The sequence below is a fragment of the Rhopilema esculentum genome, chromosome 7 (genome assembly GCF_057945365.1).
Source record: "Rhopilema esculentum isolate cy_ngs chromosome 7, ASM5794536v1, whole genome shotgun sequence".
NCBI classification, from domain to species: Eukaryota; Metazoa; Cnidaria; class Scyphozoa; order Rhizostomeae; family Rhizostomatidae; genus Rhopilema; species Rhopilema esculentum.
This window is the reverse complement of record NC_142821.1, coordinates 8,369,547-8,389,493: the sequence shown is the minus strand read 5'-3', so window position 1 is coordinate 8,389,493 and position 19,947 is coordinate 8,369,547. Positions and strand designations below refer to the sequence as shown.

At 37.6% G+C, this 19,947-nt stretch overlaps 1 protein-coding gene across 2 annotated transcripts in view; it reads right to left on the bottom strand.

The window, feature by feature from the left end:
* Positions 1–19,927, bottom strand: part of LOC135683901 (uncharacterized) — a 31,224-nt gene extending 11,297 nt beyond the window's left edge. The window contains exons 1-7 of one of the 2 annotated variants that reach the window (XM_065199282.2): positions 14,609–19,927; positions 10,473–10,559; positions 8,080–8,406; positions 6,275–7,318; positions 3,967–4,533; positions 2,147–2,389; positions 1,467–1,579 (exon numbers count right to left, since the gene is read on the bottom strand). In XM_065199282.2, the coding sequence (XP_065055354.2) occupies positions 1,467–1,579; positions 2,147–2,389; positions 3,967–4,533; positions 6,275–7,318; positions 8,080–8,406; positions 10,473–10,559; positions 14,609–14,618 (2,391 nt within the window). In that variant the 5' untranslated portion in view covers positions 14,619–19,927. The remainder of the gene's footprint in view (positions 1–1,466; positions 1,580–2,146; positions 2,390–3,966; positions 4,534–6,274; positions 7,319–8,079; positions 8,407–10,472; positions 10,560–14,608) is intronic. The other variant, XM_065199283.2, reaches the window with a different exon arrangement.
* Positions 19,928–19,947: the final 20 nt, after the last annotated feature.

The following is a 19,947-nucleotide window of genomic DNA, read 5'->3' as shown; positions in this document are numbered from 1 at the left end:
CAATGGCAGAGTGGCAAGGTGCATTGTCCTGCTGAAAGATAAATGGTCTTTTGGAATAACCATAAATTTTTTCTGCATTAGTTTGAAGGTTTTCTTCCAATACTTGGATGTAATATTCAGCGTCGAGGGACCTCTGGCACAAAGCCAGCTTGCCGACGCCATTAGGCCTTTTTTTGTATTTGTTGCTACCTAGCATCCGAAGGTAGTTTTTAGGACACTGAAAAGCTAAGCTTATCTAGCAGTGCCCTGGTCCTTCCTCTTGATGTGACCACACCTCATGATTCCTACGCCTGGAATTATAGAGAGCTGGTGACTCTCCCCACTCTGGGTGAAAGTTTGGTCATGCCAGCGCCTCTAACAACTGAGCCATCCACGCACTTAATTAGGCCCAATACAACTCCACACCATGATTGAAACAGAGTTGGTAAATGTGGGTCCATAAACATGGAATTATTGGCCTCTTTTGTTGTTCGCCAAACCCTTAATACACCTGAGTCGTTTTTTAAAGCCAAATATACATTCACCTGAAAAATTACATCGTCCCAGTAATGGAGGGGCCAATCCAGCATCGCCTTGCACCAATGGAGCTTATATAACAGAGACTGTTATTTGGTGACACATACGGTTTTCTTTTTCTTATGCAGCGTTTGAACCCATATCTTCTAAGTATTCTAGCAACAAGACGTTTGGAAATACTTTCTTTCGCAAAAGATTTACCTAAGTTAGCCTTAAGCTGATCCAAACTTGCGTATCTTTGCTTCCTCGACTCTTTGCATATAATTCTTTCCCCCCTATCAGAAATTCTCCTTAGACGGCCTGTCCTTGATTGTGCTTTGGTCGAACCAGTGTTATTGTATTTTCTATGAATGTAATATTCTGTCGACTTACTGCAACCTACTTGTTTTGAGATTTCAGCAAACGAATGACCGGCTTCACGCAAAAATTTAACTGCCTTTCGTTCACTTTCGGAATACTCTCTTTTTTGTTTGTTCATTGTAATAGAAACACCGATATTTTCAAATTCCCTATGATTTTTTATGAAATATATCTAGGAAAAAAGGTAGAAAAGACATTTGTGTTGCTAGAATTTGTATTTTTGCTGACGCCATTTCAATAATCCCGCCAAAAAAGCCAGACATTTAACAACAGTGTTGGAATGCTATCTATGGAAACGCCATCTTAACTTTCATCGTCCTAATACTTTTGTCACGTAAGTGTAGTTGTTAGTTGTATCTAAATATTGTTGTATCAAACGACTGCATTCACGTAAAAGTCTTAGGAGACATCAAGTCTGTAGAGCTGTATTGTGACCATTATACAGTAACGGACCGTCACGGCCTGCTTACTTGAATAACAGAAAAAACGCTAGTTGTTCTTGAATAACAGAAAAAATTCTAGAAATAACTCAGTTTCAAAGAAAATCGAAACATAGATATTTGGAACTTCTTGAGATACAAACAACTCACGATTTCTGTTATTTCCTTACTGAGCGACCCGTATCCTGCACTGGAAGTATCAGTCAAATCGGCTGTGAATACTCTATTCACGATTTCCAAATAAACAGATGATGTGAATACATCTGAAAGGAGAAAACATATGTATATTGATAAAAAACATCACTGTCCTTTCATTTCATGAATACAACTAAGAAGTATATACAGTGGGGGAGGAGGGGAAGAAGTTTGTAAGAGAGTCATGAAAAGCATAATTTTCCGAAAATAACATTCCGTTCCGTTCTTTACCTGTCGAGACAAGACCGTTCTTTACCTGTCGCTAGATGATTTTACGGACCAACTAGGCATGTCCCAGCCTTAAGATGCTCGCCTTAAGATGAATATATTGGAGGTATCTTCATCGCGTTTCTTGACCAAAGCTACATTTCTTTAGTAATTTAACTCCAGCCATAACATCAGCTTTCTAACGCAATATTTTGTAGTTGCCACCCTGTATACTAAAAATTATGCCCCAGACCCAGCATCATAGACGCTTGAAAGGACCTTTAGAAAAAATCCACTAAAAACATCCTTTAAGACATTTAAGAATTTCCACAACAAGTTGGTATTTAAATTTAAAAGAACGTTTCCTCACAAGAGAAGAAGAAGGCTTGATGTGTCATCGAAAAATGAAAGTCACTGAAAAATCTTACCTTGCAAAACAAAAAGTTCTTTTGGAGAGAAACTGACAATCCCGCTATATCGCGATGAACATTGATAGTATCCTTGATCAGGTGTAGTGGCTGCAGCTATCATAAGGGTGCTGCCTGTCTGGGGCAACAATACACCGTCTTTGTACCACTTTATCTCGGCTGCAATCTGAAGAGATCTTTTGCATGTCAGAACAAAAGGCTGCCCAGTTCGTATATTTTTTGGGATAGTCACTTCAAGTGAATCTAGAAACAAACAGAAGACCATGGTAAAAGTGTACAATGAAAATCTTCGATATCAAATTGATGTTAGATGTTTGTTTAACGACACCAGAACAGTGAAGATCGATTAGACACCCACACATCGAGCACCTCAATATACACTAGGGTACTAAAAGTATTGCACCACCTTGCTCAAAATGGCGGCACTTTGGTCGTTGACATTTGCAATTCGGCACTTAAAAACACAATTAATTTGCATAGCTTTCGATCATTAACGCACCATTTTTCCTACTTCTAGGTGGTGCGATAATTTTGATAGGGAAAATAATATATAACTTTACGACGTATGGCATGAGGACGAAACATGGTAAAGAATTCCACGAGATTTTAATCAGTCTGCGATGCTAACCACTAAAATGAGAGGGTTCTTCAAAGACTACTGGCAAAAAATCCTGACCCGAGACTAATTCTAATCTATACAAGGGTTTTACTGTAAAAATTACATTTTCGTTAAAATATTGAGTAAAAACATCAACAAAATACATGAAATTGCATCATCATAGAATTCCCTTCCATACTTTACCCCTACCAATCTAAAAGCAGGATTTGAGACTGTTTATTCAAATTTTAATGCATATCATGCACCCCCCCCCCTCCCCCGAAAATCATCCATGTGTTTTCGTGGTCCGATAAAGAACTCACCAAAAGGGCAAGACCCAATTCAAGAGAATTGAGCTTGCAGTGGTGTTCAACTAAACGACTTATATAAGCAGCGGGGATAATTATGCTCCATGTAGTTTTATTATTGTTATTAACTAATTAGGAAATTTGAATCCATTAATCTCCACAGGCTAGCGATTAAAATTCGTAAAACATGTTCTGGAATTAATTGAATTTTTATACCTATGTTACCACGGTGCTTTCATTTTTTACCTAAACTTTTAGAGAAATAGCAGGACTCGTCCTGTTTCATTGAAGTCATCAGGATAAAAGAAATTATTTCTATGCTGGCTAAATCCACGTTTATAATTTTTTACTAGGAAACGTAAATATTTGACTAGTGGACTGATTAAAGAATACAACTTAAAATATCTACGTTATCATAAAATAGAACATTTTTTTCTTTAACACGGAAAGAGGATGGAGCTCTTTGTAGCTAATGGTCTACGGTATGAAGCGGATTTATTTTTACTCCACTTTAAAACAAACTGCGCCATTTTCAGTTCGTTATTTCAGATCTAGAAACCTGTCTCGAAAGATTATGCTTTATTCATCTTAATATAACATTTCATTTATGAAAACTATTTCTTGCTCTCAATATCTGTGCAAACTCAAACAGTGGGCTCCAAACCCAAACTTGGGTCTGTCCCAACTTGGGTCTGTCCCAACTTGAGTCTGTCCGATGTGCCTTCTTGCTTTGGCCTTCCAAAATGCACCTCTATTCCTATTACAAACAAGTCTGTGACAGAACTTAAGTTCATTCAAGGGACAGAACGGAGAACCCAACTATGGTACCATGCTAAACTTGACAGTAAGGAAGGCTACGCTTGCCTAAGGCTTGTAATATTAATCCAGCAAATGTTCGCAATAACATGCCTTACCATTAAGCAACGGTGGTCTGTGGGTTATCGTTGTTGTTGTTGCTATCGATGAAGATGTTGCTGGGGCTACGTGAATTGACGAAGTTATGGTAGGCTTCCACGTTAGTACTGTGACTTTGCTTAGAGCGTTAGTGCTTGCTATTATGGAAGACGGGTTAGTTGTAACTGTTGTTGTACGGATCGGTGGCGTTACTGCTGTCAATCGAATGTCAAATGTGCACCGATCAAAAACTGACGAGGCATTGACGGTTCCCTCGGCCTGAACTTCAATTGTAAATACCGTTCCTGCACGTAGCAGTGGAAAATCGAACGGACTCTGAATTCTGACACGCAGACGTCCCGCGTATCGATTGAGGCAAATGAAACGACGCGAATCTTGGAATGGTTTTGGAGAGCAGAAATATTTGCTAGAGTATCCAGAGAAAGACATGTTGGCATACTCGTAGAGTATGACACGGTAAAGTGAAGGTACAAAACGGGTAAACAATCCTTGATTGCGAAAATGGTAAATGATCTCCCCAGCTGACGTTGACAACGGCACATCAAATGACCGATAGCAAGGATCAGCTAAGGAAGAAAATATTTTAGTATGAATTGAGTTAGCATGTTAATAGTTAATAATTAATAGTTAACAGTAAATAATTATTAGTTATCAGCCACCAAACCATCTCCAACTGCAGCTGGTTAATGCAATCTCAATCACTCAATCAATCAATCCTAATCAATCAAAATGTTACCTAATCAATCAGCAAACGTATATGAGCTAACCTATTTAACAAACTACAGTCAGCCACTTCGATCATTCCAATCAGCCAATCAAACCATCACCCTGCTGCATATTTTAGACACAATAACGTCAATTAGCTTATTCTCTTTGGTAAACATTTCTTAGCAAACTTTGCCCAGTTAATCAATTTGCTTGCTCAAATGCAGTTCATTCGATGCACACAATCACAGTTATTTCAAGAAATCACTAACCTCGAACAAAATAACCACTCAGCTCATTTAGATATTCATTAATTAATAGCCAAAATTCAATAGACAGAGTCCAGATAAGCTGTCACCTTCCTCCATCCAACAAAATCTTACTATAGAACCTTCCTCATTTTTTCATGGGTTTAAATGGGCCAAATGGCCAAATGGGTTCGGGCATAGAATCAGGAAATTTGAGGTATTCAACTAGTCTTGATTTCTTCTCCTTGCAACTTTGTTTTCCCAAAAACTGTCAAAAAATTGTAGCTATTTTTCAATTATAGATGTTTTTAATAAAAATGTAAAGCAACGTGCTTATATCAATTAATAACAGAAGCTTGCCGTAATTTAAATATATAAATTATAAAAAGTTTAAGCCCAAATTTTACAGTGCAAAGCAACTTTGCACACATATCTATAACTGATACTTGATTCTCTTATTTTTTGTCTGACCATATTTTGGAATATAGAAGACAATACTCAAGTTTCCAATTTTTGTCCACTTTCTTCAATTTCTTTCTGTTTCTATAACCTCCCACTGGCCAGTGGCTGTGGGGCCGTGATATTTTCCTGACTCTGTTTATAGGTAACATGTTAATAATGGATTTTTAATTAAAATATCAGTGAAATGTGACATGTTAGAGTGGGTGGATCTATATGAATATCTAAATGAGCTGAGTGGTTATTTTGTTCGAGGTTAGTGGTTTTTTTGAAATAACTGTGATTGTGTGCATCGAATGAACGATTTTGAGTGATTCATGAACTGCATTTAAGCAAGCAAATGGATTAACTGGGCAAAGTTTGCTAAGAAATGTTTACCAAAGAGAATCAGCTAATTGACGTTATTGTGTCTAAAATATGCAGCAGGGTGATGGTTTGATTGGCTGATTGGAATGATCGAAGTGGCTGACTGTATTTTGTTAAATAGGTTAGCTCATATACGTTTGCTGATTGATTAGGTAACATTTTGATTGATTAGGATTGATTAATTGAGTGATTGAGATTGCATTAACCAGCTGCAATTGGAGATGGTTTAGTGGCTGATTCGAGTAGGTGATTTGCCAGAATCATTGACTGATCAATATGTTAGTCTGTGAAGGTAGTGAAAGATTCAGCGCTGAGTGATTTTTAAGCATTGAATTTGAGAGAGTTTTCAGTTGGACGGAGAGATATACTTCTGATTATATCTGAAGAGCAAATAAAAAGTTAGGTTTAAATGACAACCGAATTATTGAAAGACGTTTCCTATAGGATGACATAAATGTCACCACTGAGGCCATTAAAAATCGAGCAACGAAACTTAGATATGCAAAAATCAGTTATATTTAATACATACAATTGCACTGCTTGAGGTAAGCTTCTTGTAAACCCTCATCTTGAATGCAATCTCGATTGATTGTGTACCTCACTTTGTTTACAGCGGCCAACCACTTTCTGTACGAGTTCATGCAGAAGGAATCCGGGCAAATGGTCATCTTGGGAGATCCAAATAACGAAAATGTATTCTCTGAATTGAATGTTATTTTCACATTGCCACTTGTTAGCTTCATCGATACATTGACAAATTTTGTATTTGGATTTATATAAATAGGAGGAGATATTGTAATGTTCAACTTTGTTCCACGTACTTGCACAATACTCTCATTAGTATAATCAAGCACTGACGGAACGTACATAAACTCGCGTACATGAGAACTACCAGGCAAATGAAATTTGATTTCATACTTCCAATAAGATTGACTATTTTGAAAGCCAACCAATAAACTTGTGTCTATGGAAATTCTTGAAATCACAAGGGCTGAAGATGACGTAACATCAATTGGAAATCTATCCCCAAAAAGGGAGATCGACCAGGCTAAACCAGAAGGGAAAGTGAACTTTGATGCTGAGCTGGGGCACCTGGCTTGCATGTCGCTATAAAGGTTTGGAAAAGGAAAGCACTTTGGTACAACGTTAATTCTAATGGTCGTCTTTCGTACAACAGGCTTGGCAGAATAGTCTCTTACGACCATTCCAAGCTCGTATGACCTACCGACATACATTGCCGGAATAAAGGTAGCTGACGTGAAAATGTATCCAAATTGTTTATAAACACAAAACTGGCTTCCAAAATCGTTGACGCTTGGCATGCATGTGTAGGCCTGGACCCTGGATTGTGGCACTTTGAGTTGCTTACTCAAGAAATCCACTGCCTTTTGGTACCTACTTTCGTCAATTAACGGCTCGTAGTTGGACTCAATAATTTTGTAAATGGTATAAATCAGCGGAGGAGTAACAAAATCGGTAGTATTTGGAGTGAGTTCCAAAACAGCCTCGCTTGGAAGTTGATTGGAGTAGACGTAACCATCTGGCTGATTGGCTATTGAGTTAAAATCGTCACCTACAAAGATAGGAAGAATGAAAACAGCTTGTCTATTGATAGAAAAATTAAAATCATTCTTGAGTCGGTAGTTTGATCAAGGGGAAAATAACAATCATATAAAATAATTCCTAATTTTAATAATTCGCAAATTACCTGGTTGCCTAGAGTAAATTGGTTAAACAGTTCTGTAAAATTGTTCTGTATAAGACAATAATAATTTTCTTGATTCAGAAGAATTTTTGAGGAATATCAAATGTAGTTCGCCAAAAGACACAAATTGGCATTTCCTTTAGAGAAGGCAAAATATGACCTCGATGTTTCGTTAGTTTATGTGCACCCCTAGTAAACCTATTGACCCCAAAAGAGCACACTCCCCCTAAAAACTGTTATGCTCACTAGAGAGCACTTCTGATACGGCAGCTAAATTTCAACTCGTAAATATGGTTTTTCTCTTGGACCTGTTGGTTGTAAAGATTTTCAATTGCTCAGGAGTAAATAAAAGTATTATAACTAGGAAAATTTTACTCAATGTTTCTAAGAGTACAACAAGAACTTAGCTGAAACTTCACTTGAATTAGTGACTAGATTTTCACCTATTGTACTCGAAAAGGTTGCCCACGTCCCATATGCCGACAAGTTATTGTGCCAGCTTCTATTCGCAGTCCCTTCCATTTTTGAACAGAAATTTGTCATAGAGGTGTCACATCCCCATACCCTGACGCCCCCTGTAGCTAATACAATATTTTACAGAATATATAAATATTATAATCAAAACATACCGTATAAACATGAATAAAAAATATCTAGGTATTTTAGAACACCAGTACACGGGTCTCCAAATATTGAATTGGCAGCTTCGACCACGCAAGAGTGAACCCCATGGCATTCCCTTGAAACTTTTGGCATAGCTAAAGGTGACCTACAATTCGTTTGTGATGACACAGCAGAGCAGGCGTTTTGCGTGGTCCGACCATACATCGCATGGGTTATGTTCATAAAATGGCCGACACCGGCGGGGCAGCCGACAGTCCGTTTGCCTGCGTGTTCACAGATGCGTATGGTGGTCGATGTGCTGGATGTTATTGTCGTCCATAATAGAATGGTCACTGAAACAAAATGGAGGAAAAGGTTTTTTTCAAAGAATATTTGTTACATTTTAAATGTCATTTTCAGAATGCTTCCAGAGTGCATTCCATGTAAACCTCACTCCGAAGGTACGACAAAGTTCATACGCAATCATTAGGCCAGGCAGTCCCCTAACCCCCCATATTTCTAAGGCACATTTTTAAGGTAAATCGAAGCAGAAAAATTAAACAAACGCTTCATAATTTAAAACACTTGACGCAATTTAACTTTGCGAATTCTGCACTATTTCAACAAACCAAAACGAAATTGCTGGTAGAGTTTTCTTTCTTGGAACTTCAGTGAAAGGAAAAGCCCCAAAAAACTAACGCTTGTTGGAAACATTGACTGCTAATGTTAAACCTCCTTACACAGCTTCACGAATTCATTTTTTCCGAAAACAATATTATGAGCTTATATCCTTGTCTAGTCTTTTTAACAAAGATATTCTTATAAAGATTAAACATCAAAGCACCGGATGTTAGTGCCGAGATCTCCTTGAGTAGATTATGGTGAATTCCATGACAATAGAAAACAAACTCACAATAGCGAACATACAGCAGTCGAAAGCAACTCAACACATTTAGTTGCCCTAGTAACAGTATTCTTCCCTGTCCAGACCAAGCCTAAACTGAGGCTATTTAAATGCAGCTCTTTTTTGCATCAGACAGATTTTATGAACAGGCATAAATTTATGATTTCTGTTAAACTGCAGCATGAATAGCTATTTATTCTATTTTCAAAATCATCACAAGAGTTGGGTTGAAACTTAAGAAGTGTTTCTGCAAATAAAAAGGAAAGTTTTTGCACACAGACTTTTCTGAGTCAAAAAAACCCCCAAAAAGGCCTACTGACAGCATTCACGCTCTTAATTAGAAGGATGTTGCTTTGTGAAGTTAGACTAAATATATATTCTAATGAAACTTTCTGCAAATTTAATTCTCTCGATAAGAAAATTTTGAATGAACAATCGATTTCCCAAGTCCCTTCCCCAATTTGAATCTTAAATGTTCGTAATATTTTGGAAAAATTAGAAGGTTTTGTTCTTAAATAAATCAAAGAGACAAGATTTCCTACAAGAATAAAACAGAGCTGAGAGGTATTATATTATAAAAAATATATACGAATTATTGAATTTTGACAAATTCGGTTAAATCTGCTCAAGGTTGACAAAGATTTGGCTATTGAAAGAACTGACATCTGGTTTTGTTTTTAAAATCTAAAAACCAATCTAGAAATTGTCTAAATACATGGTCACAACTTGACACAACGTTACCGTTAAAACTATATTTCACCCCTTTCTAAAAATCCCCCTCTCCAAAAGCTTCCTACCCCTTTTGAAGAACAATTTGAAATATGCCCACTTTCTATTATGAACCCCTTGTCTCATGAGTGCATAGAAACTATGTAATGTTTTACAGACGTAAAGGTGTGCATGAAAACTGTTTTCTGGTGCATATGGCTTTGGTTACTAAGATCTGGTGAATATAAACTTTTCCAAAAGCCGAAAGAATTTCGAAACCAGAATAACCCCCGTCTCACAGGCAAACGTAGTTCAGAAAGAAAGGGGTACGAGATGGGTAGAAGAGGTTTAAAAGTTGGGGGCGAGCACGAGGGGCAAGGTTCACAAATTCGATGCACGTAAGGATGCATTGCAAAAGTTGGTTCACTGTTTTCTATTCGTAAGTTACGAAGAATTTCTGTAAAGCGTATAGTTATGTTGCTTTGCTGGGTCAAATTTGTTCTCAAAGACAACCAGCTGTGTCGAGTCTAAAGAACAAAAAACAGTCGACATGGGCAAATAGTTTTCGCATTTTGCTTGTTTGCATCCTCTAGGCATACTTCTATAACTATTCCTTGCTATTATCGACGTGAATGTAAAAGAATGTTTATTCTTTTGGGGTATCCCCAGAGTCGATACGATGCCTTACAGTCCGATTGCCGCTATTATCTGTGGCAGAACCGGAAGTGAAACCTCAAAACCCCTAAAATAACGAAGAAAGCATAGCTAAAAACGATGTTATATATAAAACATAAAAGGAATTGTTACCTTTTGCAAAATACAGCAGAGCTGAATTCCTGGTCTTGAGAACCATGGCAGCAGTTTGTCTTCTAAGGAAATGATTACAGGAGTTTCCTAACAAAATAAAGCTTGAGGTCAAAACTCAGCCGATTAAAAAGATTCTGCCAGTATAATATGATCTGCTCTGGGAAATGCAAAGGTCCTTGACACTAGATTTAAAATATCTAGAATTTGACCAAAGATATTTTGAGCCGATGTCCCGGTAACTCCGACCAACGTCTACTTGTCAGGCGGTCCTTATAACTCACAGGCATGTTTGAATGATAATAATCCTGATTCGGGGGGAGAGTATCAGTAAACCGCAGAAAATCATAGTTGATCATGATCCGTACAGACTGGAGATTCGCCTGAACTCGGATAGATGCAAGAAAGTTACATGGAGATTGTGACAAAGTATCTTTTATAAACAAAACCATAGACTTGAGAGTTTAAATGGGGGCAGTATCCAAAAATTGTCACATTATCATTAGTCCCCTTCCTCGATTAAAGGCCATCCAGCGGCGCACCCAGTGGGGCGCAGCCCCAGAAATATTTTGGACCACGCCCTTCAAACACTCGCACATGCGGGGAAACGCCCTTTTTGCAAAATTCCCCCCATTATTTGATTCATGTTAGCTACAGTAAATAGTAAAGTATTTTACAATTGTTATTGACACAAGCATACAGTATTCTACACCCAATGAGTTTTACATCGTTTTTGGACAAATCTCGAGGATCACATTTTAGAAAAGTGGGGGGTCCGGACCCCCTATTCCCCCCTTTGGACCGATGTACCAAAAACGAAATATTCATATGACATGTTGAGCAGAATAAGAAGCTATAAAATTAAAGATTATATATATATAAACCCGGCAGCTAACTGTAAGTATTTGTAGCATTTATAAGCTCCGTCATTTTGCATTGACCTCATGATTTGATTGTAACACCGTTTGTCGCGGAATGACGTGAAAGATCATATCAAAATTTTGGATAACCAGCATTGTGCTATTTACGATCAAAAGGCTTCAAAATGCTTCCTTTAAGAGCAAATGCTTTGAATGTCTCTATGCTATCCTTCTCTGAACCCTGAAAATGTTTCCATGCTATCCTTCTTAGCAGTTTGAAGTTTTTTTGGAACGAGCAAAATGCATTCAAAGGCGTTACAATATATCATCTGGTACCAGTGAGCATTACATTACATTGCAGTGATCATGACATTGTGAGACAGCGTTCTCTTTTCTGCTTCCTACAAAAGAACACCCAAGGAATGGTGGGTAAGCAAAAGGGTAACAGAAGCACAGCTTGTATCTAACGGACTAGTGTTCCCTTTTTTCATTGTTGTTTGAAATTAGTATAAAGTATATTTTTACAAAATCTATTTAGAAATAAATTAAAAGGAAACATTAGGCGTTTTCCAGGAGTTTAGACATGAAAAGAGGTCCGGAAATTGGCAGTTTGGCAAACCCCAGTTTCGAAGTAGCAAAAGTTATTTTTGGCTTAGTTTCGATCGACTAATGGAAACTGAACACAGTCCAAACAAGGAAACATTTTATGGAGCTATACCACATATTGACTGATTTGTTGATGAATAGATGGTTCGTAGGTTCAAGTTTCGGATATGGAAATATAACTCATAAGTTTACTTATTGCCTGTGAAAATGTTTCGTTTGTTCAAAAAGCTAGGCGTGTCTAAGGAGAGGTCTAATGATGACAATTCATTAAACAGCAAATACAAGAAAAACCCATTCTGCCCACCATTGTTCTTGCCATCATGTGTTTTCTGTCTCTGCGCGAATTGCAACACAGAAATTGCAAGCACGTACCCTTCTTTGTAACATTGATCTATTGTTAGCTTTTATGATACCACAGATTATGTGAAAATCGAATCCAAGCAGGTTGATCAGCGTTTCAGCGTTTTACAAGTTCCGCCAAACCATTAGATCAGAAAATTCGATTGAATTTTTCAAAGAACGCCTCTCTATGTTGGCTTGTCCTTAGAACTTAGATATTGTCTTGATATTTTCACATGCAATCCTTTGATACCAAAGGTTGGCAATAGGTAAGACTAAACGAGTAAATATCGAAATCTAGTCTGCAATGGTGTAGCTTGACCTTCCAAACTGAGGGGAGGGGGGTGGAGTGGATGAAGTAGAGGGTCGTTAAGAGTAATATTTACAAATGACGACATATAGATGAAGAAACATTTAGGTGTTTTTCGCCCACTGATAGTGTTTTATCGACCCACTACAATTCAGTTGATTGACTGAAGATTTACAGACTAACTCATAAAGAAATGGGTGGTTCACATCCCCTTACACCCCCTACACTGTGGCGGTTCTAGTAGCCTTTTAAGGGTCTGCAGCGCAGGCTACGGTTTCAGTTTTTTGGAGACTGCGGGGCACGAAGCCAAAAACATCTACAGGGCCTTTGTTCTTTATAATTTCTATCTTTCTTCTTAGGTGTGGGGTCCCTTTTGGCAAACATAATCGCGGGGCCTGGGGGCTATGGCCCCCTGGACCCCTTAAAACTGCCACTGCCCTTGCACTCCTTATACCCCCTGCTAGCTAGGCTCCTTGTAATCTATACAATACATTTTATTTTGATATTTTCATCTTTCCATCAATAGCCTAGTACAAGACAACTTGTATATTTAAGCAGCTACTGAGGAACTAACTAAAACAAACTAAATGAAGCAATACGAATAAACAGTAACATATGTCTATATAGCAAGTGACAATATAGCAAGTCTGCCTTTCCTCTTTACTCTGGTTTCGGAAATTAGTGCCCTTTCCTCCGTTTATCAGTGTAAGATTTCAGATAACTATCCCTCGTTTCTTGTTCAGACTGGAAGAGTACTGGGAAAGTTTTGAAACTTGAAATGTCTTCGCGATCACATTCAACAATTCATTCAACAATACTGTCGCTTCAGAAAAGGCCGAAACAACCGCCCGTTTTTAAAATCGTTCGATTGGCCACACCCCTCCGATTGGCCACACCTCTCCGATTATCTCCACCCCCGTTTACTCTAAACCTCAAAGTACAAATATACAGACCGCTGTTTGAAAAAGTAAACAATCAAAACTTACAGTTTTGCAAAGAACCTGACGTCAGGTTACATTCAGTTCACTGTTTTTAGCAACAGTTGCGCCTTTGAAAATACCAGCGATTTGTTGTTGCGGAAATGGAATCAAGTAAAGAGAACTTTATCAGACATTCCTAATGATTGAGGAACAATGACAGGGGAGGGGGGGGGGCGCAAACGTAGATGTCCGAGGTGACTCTGTATTTATTTGCAAAAATTGTTAGAAAATTGAGCACTACACTTATATTCTTACGACAAATCGTGGTCAAACAGACATGATTAGAGATAGAACTAAGAGAAATTGTTCTACACCAGGGACTGTGGGAGCAAGGGATTGAGGGGGTTAGCCCCCAGTAATTTCCAAAATGTACTTAAAACCATGCAATGAATCATCTTGTTCCTGGCTTTTAGCACATTCCCTCCCAATCTTTATAGCCATGAAATTGTACTCGGACTCTGCTTTGAACACCGTCTTCCGTCTTTCCCCTCCCATTTCTAGTACTTTCTCTTCAACAAAATCAATTCTTACGCTTGTTGTAAAACTTTAAAGGTATGGTAAAATGGAAAAATTTAAAAAACATAGCAAGTTCCTCACAGATTTACTCTTTATAAAACAAACACAACACAGCCAACGTAATTTACAATCTAACTTCAAGCATGACTATGTTAAACAGAAAACTAAATGCAAATCTGGCATCACAAAATTGCGAAGTAGTTCACAGAAATTTTTCATAACAGACACATAAATCTTTAAGGACAAATCTCTATTATTTTCGCATCTGAATCCTTGAGCAAACTTTCCTCGACACTGAAACTTTCCTCGACCAACAAAAAAATCCGCTAACATAGAAATTAAAACACGATGGAATCCTTTGATGGGTTTTTGCTAACTTAAGCAGAACAGTTTCAAAACAAAGGCAAAGTCAAAATCTTCCCTAAAAAGCGATTTTAGCGCTCTAAAAAAGACGACCATTACAATATAAATTATGAAACATAATCTTTAGAATAAGTAATAAATCTCAACTTGTATAACAACACTCACCTAAGCGCATAACGTTCTAACATTAGAAAGAAGACATGGCCAGCGTAGGCGAATCAAGAATTGCATGCTCTTTTCATTGCAATTGTAACAGAAAAATGTAAGCGATATAAAGACAATCAGAATGCGACAGTTTATGTTAAGAATAACCATGCATAACAAAACAGACAGCGAGACAATTCAAAAGGCATCCTTTCGAATCAGGGGGTCTCGCTAGTCATAAAGTCTGATTTTAATTTCTTTGTCATATTTTTACTCAAACGCTTTCTAGTCTATGCCAACTCTAATTTAGATATTTATAAACCCTATATCTAAAGTTTTCGATTTGTGTATAAACTGTACAAGTATTTTTTTCTATAAGAAACTAAGGTCTGGTGCTGGTAGGCAGTTTCTTAAATTTTCTGGCCATTTTGCTATCAAAATGTCTCTTAAATTTCTTAGGTAATGAATTTTTTTAAATGTGCTTCCAAGGTAAAGTAAATAGTTCACTCACATTGAGAGATAAACTAACAAAGTGATCAAGAAATTTTGTTTTCCTAGAATGACTAACTCTGTTGAGATCTGTAAACAGTTAAGCTCATTGAACTTCATCAATGTCAAGTCCAAACAAATTTTTAAATGGAAACTACTTGATTGTTCAATTTACTGAGAAATACAGTGATTCTCAATGTCAAGACTGTTTGGAGCGTCAACTCGGAAAATTAAAACTGCAAATTATAAAAGTCTCTTAGCTTTTTCAATTTGGGTAGGGTTGTTTCTTAACTTTCGAAAAATTGAGCCTACCGTTTCTTATAACCTGTTTCTTATTAAAAATGAGTGTATTTAATATTCAATGATCGAGGAGGGTGGTAATGTTCCATATCTTTGAGACAATGAATTTGTGTTGAAATTAGACATGGTACATGGTACCTGAACGTAGCTGCCTAAAATAATTAAATAACAAAAACAATGTTCTTAAGTAATGACGTCACAAATGCATGTTTTCAAGAATTTTTTAATCTGGGTCGAATGAACTGAAAGCGTATCATGAAATACCTCTAAGTACAGTAAGTACCCGCATATAAGAAACTGCTTATTAAACTGAGGCCTTATAGCGTTTCTTATCAACAGAATTTTTTTTCTTTTTATTTATCCACTAAAAGATTACAAAATAGATTTACAAACTATGCTACTTTGCCAAATTACTATACAACTATACACTACTACTTTGACAATACCCCGGGAAGCAGAAGGCTATGACTACCCCGGGGCCATTTGAACACAGAGATTAAAATCAATATAAATTTAACAGAAACTTTTCTTCATCGTGGTTTAAGTTTCTTATCAATAGATACTGTCAAGTTAAATCAAGTCAAGCTATATGACAGTACCGTCCAAGGATGTGAATTCAATATTACTGGTAGTAGTGTATGATATACAATCTACAGTGTAATTTTTCATGTCAATAGAATACACACTCTACAAGTATAAACATCCTAGAGTATAAACAGAAAATATAAAACACAACTGTTTATACTTGAAAAAGAGAAACATTTCAATTTCGGGCCTAAAATTGTTTCTTATAAAAGGAGCCCCTTTTGAAGAAAACGAGGCCTGTTTCTTATGAAAGGGGATTTTTATAAGCGGGTACTTACTGTATGCAAAATTAATTAAATGTGTTAAGAATTGGCTGAAATTTGAGGCTCGAATGTTCATAATGTTGTTCTTTATTCAAAATTGATTTTTTGAAAGAAGGAACTAGAAATTGTTTCTAAAGCTAATGGTGTTTCTAAGAAAAACCTTTTTGTGGCAAAGATAATTAGCTGATAGATCTTCTCTGTTTTGCTGACATAAGGGTAATTTTCCGAAGCCACATTGCTTTTCTTTTTCTAATTTTTCATCTGATGCTGTTATGTTGTTACCATGTTGTTATTTTTTGACAAACAGAGCATCGGTGTCTCTTAAAGATAATGTTTTCGAAAAATATTGTGTACTTGTGCAGGGCCCGCGTCATCAATTTGAAACGGGGCTAAGGCAAGTAAAAGAAGGGAGCCAAGGCTTTTTTCCCCTTTGAATGCAGCTTTAAAACTACTTGCTTCACAAAAAAGTGGGAGGGGGCCATGACCACCCCAGCTACCCCGGTGGCGCGGGCCCTGTTGTTAAGCGATGAAACGTCAAAAGCCTTACGTTCGGGTTCGATAACTAGCTTGGTTGCATTCAGGGTCGGCAAGGACAGGGAAAAGATAAGCAGTTTTCACTTTGCTAGGATACTCAGAGACTGATTATTAAATTAGTTGTTAGCAGCATACACGCTTCAAACCAGAACAAAAACATTTGATAACTCGTGATTCATAACATTTCCTGGAGGAAACATGGCAACATATCAGATTCTTTTAGAGTAGGTTGGCCAAATGGACAACACCAGTCCCTCCTACGACAATTTTGTGGTGGCTTAAGTGAAACTCAAGTGTAAGAGAATTGGACTGGATATAAAGAGAAAACCCTATAGTCATGACATAACATACAGTTAAAACTCCATAGTTTATAACAGAACATAAAATATGGGTAAAATTATTCAGTAATTTTTTGGAGGTGTCTTTCAACGATTCATTTTTTAAATGAAGGCATAAAAAGGGGTTCATACCTTTTCTAAATGCTAACTTTGCAATTAGATCTGAACAATTAAGAAGAAGATGTACCAAAAAATTAAATTAAAAAGAGAATCTCATGGAGCATAATTTCCAAAATGTACGTAAAACCATACAAATAATGTCCATGTTTTGGTTTTAGGCATGTTTAGCCCCCTCCCCCCCCCCGAAAAAAGAAACGTTATAGCCCCCTCACTCTGTAATATGCTCCTAGTTCCTTGGCAGGCAGGGACAACCAGCCCCTTTTTATATGCAGGAAAACACTGAGGCACTAGTGCCAAAGTTGCTAATGCTCTGGGAGGGAGAGGGCACAAGTATCTTATATTCTATCCTTATTTTTAATGGAGAATCCCCTATGTTACGATTGTTCTAAAACGATGGTGCCGCCAGTAAATCTATCCTTTCAACGGTACTGGAGGCATAAGGATGATGTAGCGGAGAAGATATGTCGTAGGCTGTAAAGTTATGCAAAAGGAGATGAGACAAGCGTGGATGCAACTTTGCGCAAGAGAGCAAGCTTAGTAAGCTGTCATCCGCCCTTGCAAAAAAGGTGTAGCACGAATAACAAAAGCACCATTATGATTATTCAATTCACGTTAGATTCTTAGCCTTTCATAAGATAAAAGGCGTGTTGTGCCGGCAATTTTGCCAATATTCGCAAATATTGAGACACGATGGTGCCATAGACCGTCATAAACCGTGTAGCCTTTGGTCATCACTCTGCAGAAACACGTGACCATGGACCGTTCAAAAAAGGAGATCCAAGTTACATACGAAAAGCAGGCTGAAATTTCTGTCTGCTGAGTGGAATACTGTGACTTGCCTGGTCCAGTTCTGGTTTACCTTGCTTTCTTCAAAACTAAACGAAAAACGTTAACATTGCCTAAACGTCAAGCCCTCAGTGGTGCAATCACTTAAGATCCCTTTTTGCCAACGATTAGCAGCCTGAACAAAAATATTCTAAAGTGGTTTGTTTTCAAAACATCTGCTAATCTCGACAAAATGCTTTTTGTAAGATGAAAATAATTACTGTTTATTTTGAAGAGAGTGTTTAACTACGCAAGAAACTTGTGGTTCGCCAGAAAGTCACATGCGCGAAGGAGGCGTGCAATACGGGGGCAGACTAGCACGTGGTAATAAGAACGTTGCTTCTCCTTCTTCAAATCTGCAGCTGACATAATGCGAAATTTGCTCAAGACTGCTGCTTTTATATGCAATCTTCATTGCAACTTGCACTCTGCAAGTAACTGAACATAGGGGGACTTCATTAACATACATTTTCTTGCAAAGAAAAATAAGCAAGATCCATTAAAACATAAACGCACGTCTGGAACGCCCCCGCCTGATACCTCTGGTGTCAAATGAGAAAATAAGATTTTTTACAAACAGAATTGAAGAAACTGAGTTTCGTATTGTGATTTTCTTGCCGCCCTGTTTACTGAAGGCATTTACTGAAAGCCAAGGCAGTCCTCCACAACAAAGGCAGGCTTTATCAACAGTGCATTAATGGAGTTTGCTAAATCCAAACAGCTCTTGCGCACACGCAATGACTTTCCATCGTTTTTCAACCTCTTATGCCTATCTGAAATAGGAAGAACATCATCTGTGACGAGCATACAAATTCACTCCTCTTTTTCTAGCCGGTTAAGGCGTAAGAGACAAAGGGGCAGGGAGGGCTGCAGCCCCCTATTCATTCAACACTTGTCATATTTCAGGGTCCACTCTGGCAGTTCTAACTCGATGATGCAACAATATTTACCTCACCCCTCCCCCAAAACGTTTTGCACCCATGCAGCCGGGAATAATAATTGACAAGATACTTCGAGATCGTTCAGTTCACAAACTTAGGAGAGCTGTTCTAAACCAAACACAAAAATACTGCATAATATAAAAGGCCATGAAAACAAAAGACTTTGAAACGCTAGAAGTCCTCTTTCGTAAAGTAATGATTTGTGGAATGGATGATTTAAAAGAAGACAGACCGACTTTCACGACCTTGAGTAAAATTAGCAGCAAATTAATCCTTTAAACCGCAAAAATAATAATTAGAAGCGTCTGCGTTTTAGTACCGTCGTGGAGCGTTACATCTCTTTTGAAATCAATACTCTAATGAGGACTTAATTAAACTGAAAATTTCAATCTAAACAAAAAATGTAAATTGAATCTTAAGAATTTGCTAAAGGGCTAAAGGCATATTTAGTGAGCTTGAAGTAAGCGTTTATATGTTGTTTGTTCCAGGTTGTTTGTCCTTTGTTGGGTATGTGGTGTGAAACTTTTATACTAAAATGTAAGAAACAGACGGTCTACGGTTTATGATAACGACGACGGAGAAGAAAACAAAGAGGATGATGATGACGACAATAAATCTCGAAATCGTGGAAGGCCATGAATGCGAGTGAACACAGCTCTGCTGAAAACGAACCGTCTTGTCTACATAGGCCAAAGACAAGATAAAAAGGCAGTCGGTCGAGGATTTGTAACGTGTCACTTCGAATTACCCATCGCGGTACTAAGAGTAAATCGCTTTTCCGACGCTGATTAATATGCCGAAACAGGTGGTACAAAGTTCCCACGTCATACCTGCAGTTTTTCTGTAGGTAACGAGAAATTTTGGGGCATGAACAGTGAGAATTACAAGTGCAGGGGAACAAAGTTGCTTGAAAAACATTCGGCAGAGATTCCGAGAGATTACATTTCTTGATCAAATAGAATAGA